We start from the raw sequence: 13,467 nt of genomic DNA, 5'->3' as shown, positions 1-13,467 counted from the left end.
AAGAGAGAGTAGGGGTCAGTACCGATTTTAGAGCCACCATGAATAGTTATTATGAGGAAATTGAACATACAGAGTATCAGGATTAAGTTAAATTAAGATTAAATTGAAGTTATAGAAAAGCCATGTTAAAGTAATATGTTTTCAGCAGTGTTTTAAACTGCTCTACTGTATCAGCCTGGTGAATTCCTATTGGCAGGCTATTCCAGATTTGAGGTGCATAACAGCAGAAGGCCACCTGCCATACCACTTCTTTTAAGTTTTGTTCTTGGAATTCTAAGGAGACACTCATTTGAGGATCTGATCAGATACCCCACAGATGCCCCACAGCCGCTGGACCCCACGACCCTGCCCAACACCCAGTCCATACAAGCATTGAACAGAGTAGGAGCAGAACACACCTGACGAACCCCAGAATCAACTGAGAAAGACACAGAGGTCCTGCCTCCACTCTGCACAACACTCACAGTACCAGTGGACAGGCCGGCCATGATATCCAGCAACCTCGAGGGGATCCCGCGAACACTCAGGATGTCCCACAGGGCAGCTCGATCAACTGAGTCGAATGCTGTACGAAAATCGACCAATCGAGTGACCAACACTACTTTCCTACTACACCACCCAAAGTACAGAGACACACCAGTGAAAGCAGGGTTAAGTAAAAAGTGATTATTGGCAGAAGATACACTCACTGTAACAAAAAAAACCCTATCTACTGTACAGAATATTGCGCCGCATTGCTTCCCACCCAACACAAATCACGGCACGCAACACTTAAACACTTACGCTACTAATACAGAAATTTGAAGAAGAGAAAAAAAAAATAACGTATCCGTAGTCCTTTATTTGTACGGAACGTGGTGGGGAATGAGGTGCCCAACTGTACCTCCTATTCCAGGGAACGTACAGATTAACAGTTCCTTGTGCTGGCACGTCAGGTCCTCTCCCAAATACCTTTCTCCAGACAGTAGAAATAATTCATCCTGAAATGAGCCCGGGTTCACCTGACGTTTTCCATGCGGTGTCAATCTCTTTTTCCTGTGATGGCGTCCACTTCTCTCTTGGCTCTGTGCTTCTCCTCTCTTTTTTCCCGCCACCCATTTACATACCGTACAGTCTGTTGGCTCCTCCCCTTACAGTCTGTTGGGCCGTCCAAGCCAGGTGCTCCCTTCCCCTGTACAATTGGCCGGCCTTACAAATTAAGACATTCCACTAATAACAGGAATGGGGAAAGGTACAAACTCACATATTCCAGACGACCGTTACAAACTGGCCTTCTTCTCTGCCAGGACGCCTCTTCTCCTCCTGTATTGTTTTTTTAAAGCATCATGTGTGTATATCTTCAGAGGCCAGGACTTTCAAAATCGAGCCCCCCCAGTAACTACGTCACCAGGGCTGGTGCCTCCCTGCACATTCCAGACCTCCAGAAGGTGTGTTCCCTAAGATTGTGTAGCTCATCATATGAACTTGGCAGGCACCCTGCACTCCGGCCTTCTATATTCCAGCACGGGTGATGACCTCTGCTCACCATTTCCAAATGTCATTTGCTAAACTAGCAAGCGTTGTAATCTGAATTCCTTTCTTCCTCTCAGTTGCAACATGGCTGAAATACTCCAGCACGCAATTTTATTTGTTTTAGATCTTTTTTGCACTTCCTTTTTATTACCATTGTGCTGCTTCAGCTGCTTCATTCTACTGGGATGTATCCTTTTAATTCTTATGACTGGTGTCTTACTCCGAAGACCTCAAATATCGACAAAGTCAATCGGCAGAGCTATCGTGATTGCCGACAAGAACTGCGAGCCTGCCGAGTCTTTTCTCAGAAAACTCGCTCTCCGGGGATTTTCTGTCTTTGTTGCAGTCCGTGGAGAAGCAGTAAAGTATCTGGATGGAGAGATGGCTAACAGAGGCAGAATCGTAAAGGTAGACGTGGCCCGCGACGAATACGTGGCAAGGGTTCAGCATTTCATTGAACAGGTGATGAGTCACAAAGGTAAGCTTACTTGCAAACTCTCATTTAAATTACATTTTAAGGTCAAGAAAATCCAAAAGCGGGGTGTCAAACTCCGGGCCTGGTGGGCTGCAGTGGCTACAGGGTGTCATTTTGCTCTGTGCTTGTAATATTAATATTGTATTGTATGGTGGATTACTTCTATTCTGTTTCTGTGTATTGTTTAGCATTTATTCCCTTTTTCTGACACTGCATGCCCAACCTACCTGGAAAGGGGTCTCTCTCTCTCTTTCTCTCTCTCTGAGTTGTCTTTCCCGAGGTTTCTTCCATTTTTATTCCCCCTAATTTAATTCCATGGCTTGTTGCTGCTCTCATTCTGCCACAGCACAACATTTCTGTTCTCACATGACCAGCTCCCCTGTGCCCATCACACAATATCTGAAATTAAAGCGAGGTGATGGTCTTGGTAAGGTTGATCTTTCAGGTCACTAAAACATTGTGACATTGGTGCTCTTAGAAAGAACAGAAAAACAATAGTTTTGGAAAATGTGTGCTGTGGCAGAAGGAGAACAGCAACGAACTATGGAATTAAATAACAAGTTTAATTAACAGCAAGAATCAGCTCCTTATTAAGAAAGTGATTGGAGTGAAATTGTTTGGAGTTTGAAGCCCCAGTTTAGCCCCCAGTTCATCTGTCGACTTGTTTCACATCTCATTTCTGCTTGGCTGTCATTTAATGAAGAAAGGAATCGATTTAGAGGGCTAAACTCTTCTAACAGGGCTATTTAAAGTGATTGGGAAAAGTGAATTAGCAGTGAAAACTGGTCACTGATTAGGAAAAGGGTTAGAATGAAAACCTGCAGCCACTGCGGCCCACCAGGCCTGGAGTTCGCCACCCCTGCTCTAGACCGTCCTCAAGAAACTGTGACACACAGAGGCACACACACCCGTTATCAAGATATCAATGTGTTCGGTATCGGGGACCCTAAAACGTTGAGATCCTTCGAAATTTTTGAGGAATCTAAAGGTTTCGCTCCTCCCTCATAGACAATAAGGATTAAAAAATGGCTACCTAATGGCATCTTTCTGAAGAACCTCTCTGGATCTTTTATTTTTAGAAGTGTGGGAACGTGTGTCGTCATAGAACAGCCATATTGTTCTGGGTCACAACCGCCACACGTTGTTGCCTGTGCAGATCCGTGGGCTATTTGGATAGTCGTCATGTGCAAACTCTATGGTGTCCCAAGTCGTCATGCACTTTGGCACATGCAGATCCATAGTTGACACCCCGACGTGCATCAACAGTGGACAGCGTGATCCATCAGTCTTCTCACAAAGGCATTCGCCGTGTTGGTTTGTGTGTGCGATGTCAATAGTCGAGCAGATCCAGCTTCATCGGTTACACTTGGTCTTCCCAAGGCTGGATGAATTGATGGTCCTAAATTGTCCCTATTTGCGTGGTTGGTGTGTGTGTGTGTGTTTGCCCTTTAATGGACTGGCACCCCGCCCAGGGTGCAAGCTGAGATGGGCTCCAGCAGATCCCCGTGACCCTGTTCAGGACTAAGTTAGAAGGCTAGAAAATGACTGACTGATTAAATCTCATTTACGTTTCCTTCTTCCATTTTGCAGACATTGTGGGGTCTCTGGTGAAGCCACAGGTAATATTGTGGAGCGAATGGGACAGTCAAGGAAAGCCACATTGCTATAAAATTGGACTGGATAAACTCCTAGTGTCATGTCGGAGAGTGGCTCATTTTGTTTTTACTGCATCACAAGGTACTGTAATGGTGATCTGAGGAGGGATTGTTTTAGTTGGAATTTCTGAAAATTGAAATACTGTTATTGCTATGAAGTATTGATGGCATTCTGATTATTGTAGACTGAAGGAGAAGAAAAAGAATTAAAAGGTGCCTGCAGGTTGCCGAGGCTATGATTTTGCTGTCACCATCACCACAGATTACCACAGTTAAGTGCAGACCTGTCTTAATAAGTGGTCTGTAGCAACGTGTAGACCCCCACACATCCAGCATGGGCTTCTGCTTTACCTTTGCTGTGATTCAGGCCATCAACAAAATGCAAAATGGCAGAGGAGGTCCCAACACTACAAGCCACTCTATGCAGCCTAGACCTAAACACTAATGGCAGGCTTCTGGCCTGCTCAAGGCCAAAAATGGGGCTAAGGCTTCTAATACCTCAAAGTTTCCAGAAAGAAGGAGAAGGGAGCTGGAAGCCACTAGTTCAGGACAAGCACAGGTGATGTTCCTTTATAATTAAAGGGTATTTATTAAGTATTAAAATCAGTAGTAATCATCAAGGCAGGAACAATAAGCACAAACAAGAAAATACATTTGTCAAAAGAATGGAACCAAAAATCGCAAAAACAAATTAACAGTATGCTTAAAGGTCAAAAGCAGAAAATTCAAGAACACAGAACAATCAAAAGTGGGAAGCTAAACAAGAACAAAAGGCAGGCACCCTTCATAAATACTAGCTGGTGCCAGGAACCTCAAGCTTCTGAATCAGGGGGCTCTGCCTGCTCCTCATCATCAAGTCCGTCCATGAGAACCCTAAATACAAAGAGGACTGTTTCATTTATGTTAGGTAGAATGCCCAGAGGGGACTGGGTGGTCTTGTGGCCTTGGAACCCGTGCAGATTTTATTTTTTTCTCCAGCCGTCTGTAATTTTTTTTTGTTTTTTCTGTCCTCCCTGGCCATCGGGCCTTTTCTTTTTCTATGTTAACTAATGTTGTCTTATTTTAATTTCTTATTTCTTTTTTCTTCATTATGTAAAGCATTTTGAGCTACTTTTTTGTATGAAAATGTGCTATAGAAATAAATGTTGTTGTTAGGCTCTACAGCAAGGAGACAGGGCAGATGATTAAATGCAACCCCAATTCCAAAAAACAATGTGTGGGGAGAGTTACAGAAGATGCCACTGAAAACAAAAAGGAGTGATTTGTAAATCTAGTAGATGAGGCATCTCCAAAAATAAAAGGAAGAGTTCCTCAAGAACAATGAAGGGTCGAGGTTCACCAATTTACAAAAAAATAAAAAAGAAATGATTCAGCAAATAACCCATGACTTTGAGAACAAAGTGCCCAAAAGACAATTCAGTACGATTTGGGGTATTTGACCCTCTACAACAGGGGTCCCCAACTCCGATCCTGGAGCACCACCGTGGCTGCAGGTTTTCATCCATCCATCCATTTTCCGACCCGCTACTGTATATCCTAACTACAGGGTCACGGGGGTCTTCTGGAGCCAATCCCAGCCAACACAAGGCGCAGGCAAAGCGCCAGCCCACCGCAGAGGTTTTCATTCTAACCCTTTTTTTTTAATGAGTGCCCTGTTGGTGCTGCTAATTAACTTTTTGAGAATTCATTTTAATTGAATTGCTTGTTTAAGATTTGTTATCCTGAATTCCTTCCTCGTTCCTCTGAATTGCATCATTCTTTTTCCTCGAAATGTGCCCAAGCAGAAGTGAGATGTGAAGTGAAGGAGCCAACAGAAGACCAGCCAGGTCAGGACCTCAAACTCGAACCAATTGCACTCCACCCAATTGCTTAATGAGGTGGCACTTCTTGTCGTTAATTAAACCCGTTCTTTACTTCTGCGGCTTGTTGCTGCTCTCGTGGCGCATTAGCAGACATTTCCGAAATTGCTGATTTTCTCTTTTCTAAGAGCCATTACAATGTTTTGGGGTCCTGAGCAGATCAGCATTCCTGACACCGTCATCTTTATTTGTAGATATTGTATGATGGACGCCAGTTGTTTTGGCTCATTTTGTATCTCATTATTGTTTGGCAGTTAATTCAGGAAAAAGAAACAATTAAGGGGTCAGAGTCTTCAAGAACAAGTCAATTAAAATGAATGGAAAAGGAGTTAATTAGCAGCAAAAACAGGTCACTAATTAAGAAAAGGGTTAGAATGAAAACCTGCAGCCACTGCGGCCCTCCAGGACGGGAGCTGGCGACCCCTGCTCTACAATACACAATCGGGTCAAATCTCGGTGCACACATTTTTGATGAGCCTGAAATGTCTGCAAATCCCCTCAGATGAAGGTCTGCAATGTGCGCTTTAATTACGTTGTTCGTATGGTTTGATTTGTCATTTTAAACTGTGCACTAGATGGGTAAGTCAAGAACAAAACGTGTGTTTGTCCCAAACATCATGGAGGGCACGGTACTGTAGATCAGAAGGTATGACAGGTCACTTCCTTCTGGTTTGGCTTTCTTTAAAACAGACACAAATCACGGAGTTGTCAATGAACACGGCAGGTACTGAAGCAAGACACAATGGCGGGAGGTAACAGGCTTGTTAAGATCACCAGTTCAACTGCTTATTCGGTTTGTTGTGAATAAATGAGGTAAACATTGAAAAAGGTTTGAGGTAGCCACCCTGTATACTTGGAGATTTGGCAAAAAGAAATATTTTTGCTTTGTGCATTCACTTCGATGTCGCTGCCATTCTACAGATGTTGTCTACAGATGGGCTTCGATGTCAAGTCAATGAGTCTAATGGTCCTCCCAGCACAGAGCGTCTACCTGTACTGAGTTTTATTGACGTCTACAGCTTTTATCGCCCTTTGCCCCTGGATGTCGACTTTAGTCGCCCTTAACCTCTCGTGTCGACAAAAGTCGATATCCGCCCTAAAATATTCGGACGTGAGCGTCAGAAGGCTTTGCACCCCAGGAACCAAGTTACCCAAACTATTCTATAACATTTCAGTAATAATTCACTGCTCTGATGCTGACCTTTCTGATCCTAAAATGAGCCATTATGATAGAAATTGATGAGATGAAGAATCCATCCTTCATTGCAGAATTCCGGTATTTGAGGGGTCCTCTCGAGGGCCTCATTCTATTGCATGATTTGGCTCAAAAATGAATCAGCACATCGTCATCTCATAGCAGACTTAAGTTTCGAGTTTGGCATTTTTCCATCCAACCGTTTTAGCTCTGGACCGTCCTCAAGAAAGTGTGACACACAGAGAGACAGACAGACACACACACACCTATCATCGAGATATCAATGTTTTCGCTAAAACGGTGAGATCTGTCAAAAATCGGAGATCGAAATTTTTGACGACTCTTAAGGTTTCGCTCTTCCCCCATAAACGATAGGTTATGGTTGGGGTTAGGGGGGGCGCAAAGAAAAAAAATCATGAATATGTCTACACAGAGTCCAAAATAGATCTCATTCACTGTTAACAAAAAGGCGATTTTATAATAAGGCAGAGGAAGTGACGTCATCGGGACCAGGACCGGAAGTGATGTCATTGGGCCTGGAACGGGAAAGTGATGTTGACTGAGCCAGGAAGGAATTTCACTCAGGTGGTCTGCAGGAGAAAGAGAGAAAGGGTTAGTTCACAGGTTAGTACCCACTGCGTGGGATTGCCATCTTTGGAGCCCTTTAGCTGCCTCCCATGCACACGTGAGTGACGATGTCCACAGCCTTTCGGCCATATTGTGTGTTTTTTTCCTGTTTTTCATAGTTCTGGCAGACTAGTTTTAAAAAAAGAAATATTACAAATTTACATTTAATATAGAGTAATAATAAGTTTTCAATTTAACTTTCACATGGTGCGGGTGGTGGCCACTGCTGCCTTTCGATTACAAAGTCCTGGGTTAGGCTTAGGGTGAATTTTGCACGTTCTCCCGGTGTCACTTTGTTTTTTCTTCTGGTACTCTCCACATATCCCAAAATGTGATGTCTTCAAAATGGCCTGGCATGACTGTGCCCTGTGATCGGCCTGGAGTTAATTCATGTTGTATAAACTGCGCTTCTGGATTAGGCTCTGGACCTCAACAGCATGAAAAGGACTGTGAACATTTAACAAATTATCATTATCAAATTATTTTCAGGGCGGCATGGTGGTGCAGTGGCTAACACTGCTGCCTCACAGTTAGGAGACCTGGGTTTGCTTCCCGGGTTCACTTTCCAGGTCCTCCCTGCGTGGAGTTTGCATGTTCTCCCCGTGTCTGCGTGGGTTTCCTCCCACAGTCCAATGACATGCAGGTTAGGTGCGTTGGTGATCCTAAATTGTCCCGTGTGTGTGCTTGGGGTGTGTGGGTCTGTGTGTGTGCCCTGTGGTGGGCTGGCGCCCTGCCTGGGGTTTGTTTCCTGCCTTGCACCCTGTGTTGGCTGGGATTGGCTCCAGCAGACCCTCGTGACCCTGTAGTTAGGATAGAGCGGGTTGGATAATGGATGGATGGATGGATGGAAATTATTTTCATAGGACATGGATTGAAATCTGACTGCCTTTTCTATTTTTTCATGAAAGTTGTACATTTCATTTTTTTCCACTAGATGGAGTAAGCACTCCAAGCAATTTTTATGTTCCCTTATCCTCCTCTGCCGGTGAAGAAAGACAGCAAAGCCTCCATATGTAGGAACATAAACTGAATTGATTTTTTTTTTTTTTTTACTTGAAAAATGAGCTTGTTTGTCATTTTCTCATTTGTGCAATGATTTAAAGTCGGCCACGACTTTAAAATCACTTGCCTAATACAGTGTAGGTCTCAATTGTGCCACCAAAAAAGCTGTGCATGGACTCCACAAGACCTCTCAGGGTGTCCCGGGGTATCCGTCACCAAGACGTTAGCAGCAGACCCTTTACATCCTATAGAGAGAGACCTCCATGGATCAGAATGTTTTTCCAGCACATCCTACAGACGCTCAATTGGATTGAGATCTGGCATAATGGGGGGCCAACTCAACACCTTCAGCTCTTTGTCATGTTCCTCAAGCCATTCCTGAACATTTTCTGCATTGTGGCATGGCACATTATCCCACTGCCAGCAAGGAATATTGTTACCATGAAGGGGGGTGCACGTGGTCTGCAACAATCTTTAGGTAGGTGGTACATGAATGCCAGGACCAAGGGCATCCCAGCAGAACACTGCCCAGAGCATCACACTACCTCTGCCAGCTCGCCTTCTTCCCATAGTGCATCCTGCTGTCATCTTTTCCACAATTAATTGACTCACACGCACCCGGCCATCCCCACGATCTAAAACAAAATGTCGTGCATCAGACCAGGCTCACTTCTTCCATTGACTCCGTGATCCAGTTCTGACACTTATGTGCCGTTTATTGGTGCTTTCGGAAGTGAACAGCGGTCAGTATGGTGGCAGCTTCATACTGTGGGGTAAATCTTGGAAAACTTTTAAAAATGTATCGACATGAATGTGACCACCAGGGGGCGCTCCAGCTCCCCAACACCTGACACTGACGGACGCTAGACACAAATGCAGTACAGATACAGTTTTTATTTATGGGATATGCTTCCAGCAAAGCGCAGTATAACTAAGCACCAAACATATTCACAGTCCCTAGCAGTCACACGGCGCTCTGTACTCTCCCAGTCTCAGCCTCCTTAACTCCTCCTGCAAGCTTCGTCCTCTTCCTCCCGACTCTGCCTCCCAGAATGAAGGCCGGAGGCTCCTTTTAAGTGATTCCCAGATGTACTTCAGGTGTCCCAAAGGCATGGCTGGGGAAGTAGGGCTTCCCAGTCCCTGCAGCAAACCCCCTGGTGGCATCCACAACACCCAATAGGGCTGAGTTACAGAACTCTAATTCCCATGAAGCCCTCTGGGAAACTCTGGCACTACTGCAATCCACGGGGACTGCCATCTAGTGCTCAGGGGGCAATAATGTCCAGCACGCATTCTCTAACCTGGCCGGGCAACAAGGGCCACAATGAAATATTGGAACAACTTAGCTATTAGCTGACCAGATAAGCTTATTGGACTCAATGGTCTCTTCTCATTTGTCAGATATTTGAAATTATTAATGAGATGTCTTGCGCATTTTCTCTTTTTTTTTTTCCAATATGCTTAAATAATAATGTTAGTAAATTCCTAATATTTTCTTTTCATGCAGGTGCACTGATCTTTGCATGGAAGCTCTTTGTCCTGCCGGTGTTTTGGATGAATTATGTGAAAAGAGACACAAAATCATAGAGGATCTCACCTGCTGGAAAGGACGCCGGTTAAAAGTTAAGACGAGAAGACCCGCTCTCAAGTGGCCGTAGTTCAACGGTTCATTAAGGGGGAGATATTGTGGGCTTCGATTTCAGACTACAGTAATCAATGTCTTTATGTGCACTGCAGTAATTCGGAAATCTTATAAATACATTTACCTGTGACTTTGTCACCATGCTCTGAGTTTATTCTCTGTGCAGGACGCTATACAAAAATAAAGTGAATTGAAAGATACTGGATATTTGAGATTCACCCAGATAAGATAAGATAAGATAAGATAAGACAAGATAAGATACTGTTTCAGCTCGCCTTCACTACATCAGCCATGTATTAGTCTCAGTGCATAACCCACAATGGCAGGAAATTCTGAATTGGAATTGAATATAATATAATATCTCTCTATTATGTAAAAAAATCCTGGGACGAGACGAGACCTTTTAGCTTGGGACGAGACGTGACTTTTTCAGAAAGATACTTTCAAGATCCGCAAGACGAGACTTTGTACCAAGAGATATAACCAGGCCCGGGGCAGGAAATAAAAGACAAAGAGTAGATGACAAAGTAGAACGTCGTAAAGAATTCAAAAACATTGGCGTGATACACATGGGGAGCAGGTTAGAGATAACGGAAAAACGAAAATTCAAAAGTCTCAAAAAACTAATAGTAAAGATCGCATTAGTGCAAACAAATGGAAATTATCACTCGGCGAAATAACGGAACAGCGAAAAGAGATCGAATATATTGTTTGGATTTAAATGTTAAGTCAGAGACTTGTAGATCGTCTAATTCGTGTTGCTATCGAGGGAAAAAAAAAGCAGCGTCTATTCCCAATCAAGAGGCGTATCCACGAGAATTAAAAGATTTGCTGTTTGGTGAAAGTGAAATCCTGCGAGAGAAAATTTCAAGCCCCGCGAGATTAGACTTTATGCAAAGAGATTTGGAAAAGTCCCGCCCACATCTGAAACATTTACAGCCACACACACGGTTCAGTCATCTCTCATTTGTGGGAAAGCTCTTGTCAGACACAGTTCATGTAGAGAGAAAGAAACGATATTCACTCACGGGCATTTATACATTGCGTTGTCACGAATTCCAACCACAGAATGAAAATTCAATGCGATATTGACGAAAAGGAAAAGAGATCGAATATATGGACAGAGGTGATATGACAGAAGTACAGTATATAGATATTGTTCGGCTTTAAACTTTAAGTTGGAAACTATTAGATCGTCTAATTCATGTTGCCATCAGGAAAAGGTAGTGTTTCTTCCCAATGAAGAGGCGTATCCGCGAGAATGAAAAGATTTGTCATTTGGTGAAAGTAAAATCCACATACGCGAGCGGTGGAGACGCAAGTGGCTGGTGTGTAGCGCAGGTCGGTAACATAATATAATATAATATAATTAAAGGACAAGTATATGTGTGTGTGTGTTTGGACTCTCATGGCCAGCATTACATTTTTCATCAATTTGTGCACCCGTAGTTCTTCTGTGAGATCGGACCAGGCAGGCCGGCCTTTGTTCCCAATGCACACATCATTGAGACTTGGGCACCCAAGACCCAGTCACTCATTCACCAGTTGTCCTTCCTCGAACCACTTTTGTTAGGTGTCCAGCACTGCATACCAGGAATACACCACAAGACCTGCCATTTTGGTGATGCCCTGACCCAGTGATGTAGCCGTCACCATTTGGCCCTTGTCAGTGTAATTTAGATTCTTACGGTTGCCCATTTTGTTTTAGCTTCCCATACGTCACCTTCAAAAGTTGCTGCCTGATGTATACCACCCCTTGACAGGTCCATCCATCCACTATCCAACCCGCTAGAGCCTAACTACAGGGTGGAGCCAATCCCAGCCAACACAGGGTGCAAGGCAGGAAACAAACCCCAGGCAGAGTTCCAGCCCACCGCAGTGCACGCACACACACCAAGCACACGCTAGGGATTATTTAGAATCACCAATGCACCTAACCTGCATGTCTTTGGACTGTGGGAGGAAACTGGAGCACCCGGAGGAAACTCACGCAGAGAGGACCTGAGAAGCGAACCCAGGTCTCCTTACTGTGAGTCAGCAGCGCTACCCACTGTGCCACCACGCCGCCCCCATGACAGGTGCCACTGGAAAAAGATAATCGATGTGATTTACTACACCTGTCAGTGATTTGAACGTTGTGGCCAATCGCCGTATTGTTTGAGTTACTCACTGGCCATCCTATTGATCCTACTCTACCCTATCGATTGGAGACCAGGTTCACACCTGGTGTGAGATGGCTTATTTACGGCATGACTTATCTATGAGTTTTCTCAGTGCTCATAGCTCACAAATCTCTTTTAGATAACCCGTGGAGTGAAATTCATTTTCATATGACTTGTAAGTGGTTGTGTGGGTGTTGTGTGTGTGTGTGTGTGTGTGTGTGTGTGTGGTTTGGTGGTCACCAGTACGTAAGCCCTATCTAGAGATGGATGCCTGTTGTTCTATTGGAATTCAACTCCCCTGAATACTTTCAAGAGGGCAGCAAATGCCATGGACAGATTAGAACTGGAGAAGCTGAGGATTACACTTCTTGGCCACAAGATGGCACCAAAATATATGCTTGTTGGATTTGATTCCTGCCCACATTTAAAAGTTAACTGCAGTTTTCTCCTTCCACATTTCTATTCTCTGTTTTCAATAGATAGATAGATAGATAGATAGATAGATAGATAGATAGATAGATAGATAGATTAGTTGTCAGGAATAAGATAGATAGATAGATAGATAGATAGATAGATAGATAGATAGATAGAAATTCACATACTCCAGCAATAAGGTGGGCACACTGGATTTGTACACCTAGAAATGGTGTATTGCATTAACCACTCTGGAGTGGGTTATTAATCCTTCACAGGGTGTAGTCACTCAGATCCAATTTATGCTGCCAATTACTTTTTCACTTTTTCATCCATCCATCCTTTTGTCAAAAAAAACTTTCATTCAGTAAAGATTTTCAAGGCCATTTCTTTTGCCTAGCTGGGGTTTTGACGATTTTCCCCCTCTAAAGGGGCACCTTTGAAGAACTTTTGGGACTTCTGTACTTTTGGGTGTCCCGAGTCACGAGACCATAAAAACTTTGAGGAGCTCCATTGTTCTGGGTGCTCATGAAAGAGGAAGGGGCAGAGTCAGTTGCCCTCACTGGGCAGGTAATCGTTGATTTCCGGCCCATGCGTCTTAAGACCATTCGACTACAAACAACAGTGTTTGCCATGCCAGCTCCATATGCCGTGACTCATTCGCCTCAGTCACAGTTTATTTATTACCTATGGTGGTTTTTGACTATGTTCAGTTACTATTTGTTTTACAATTACGGAACAAAAAAAAGGCAACTGATCTTGACGTAAAAACGAAGGTGATCAAGCAGTACGAGGAAGGACAGAAAGCGAAGGCGATCGCATGTGACTTTAACTTATTCTATTGTAACCGGAGATCACCGCACGCGCTGAATTCCATTAACGTCCAAAGCTTCTGAGTTGATGTGCCACTTCGTATGAACAGCC

General features: G+C 43.9%; 1 protein-coding gene across 1 annotated transcript; it reads left to right on the top strand.

The window, feature by feature from the left end:
• Positions 1-1,483: 1,483 nt before the first annotated feature.
• On the top strand, positions 1,484-10,130 carry LOC120516698. Its single transcript, XM_039738566.1, has 3 exons — positions 1,484-1,990; positions 3,578-3,724; positions 9,833-10,130. Exons 1-3 carry the CDS (start codon positions 1,597-1,599, stop codon positions 9,910-9,912), a joined length of 621 nt encoding a protein of 206 aa, XP_039594500.1. The 5' UTR covers positions 1,484-1,596; the 3' UTR covers positions 9,913-10,130.
• Positions 10,131-13,467: the final 3,337 nt, after the last annotated feature.

This window comes from Polypterus senegalus, chromosome 16 (assembly GCF_016835505.1).
Source record: "Polypterus senegalus isolate Bchr_013 chromosome 16, ASM1683550v1, whole genome shotgun sequence".
NCBI classification, from domain to species: Eukaryota; Metazoa; Chordata; class Cladistia; order Polypteriformes; family Polypteridae; genus Polypterus; species Polypterus senegalus.
The sequence above is the reverse complement of the archived record's forward strand: the minus strand, read 5'-3'. Positions and strand labels throughout refer to the sequence as shown.

Bases quoted from the DNA above. Each gene is read 5' to 3' on its own strand.
- LOC120516698 (XM_039738566.1), top strand. From the start codon at position 1,597: ATGGCTGAAATACTCCAGCACGCAATTTTATTTGTTTTAGATCTTTTT. The intron at 1,991-3,577 runs GTAAGCTTACTT...TCCATTTTGCAG, and splicing joins ACAGGTGATGAGTCACAAAG to ACATTGTGGGGTCTCTGGTG. The intron at 3,725-9,832 runs GTACTGTAATGG...CTTTTCATGCAG, and splicing joins TGTTTTTACTGCATCACAAG to GTGCACTGATCTTTGCATGG.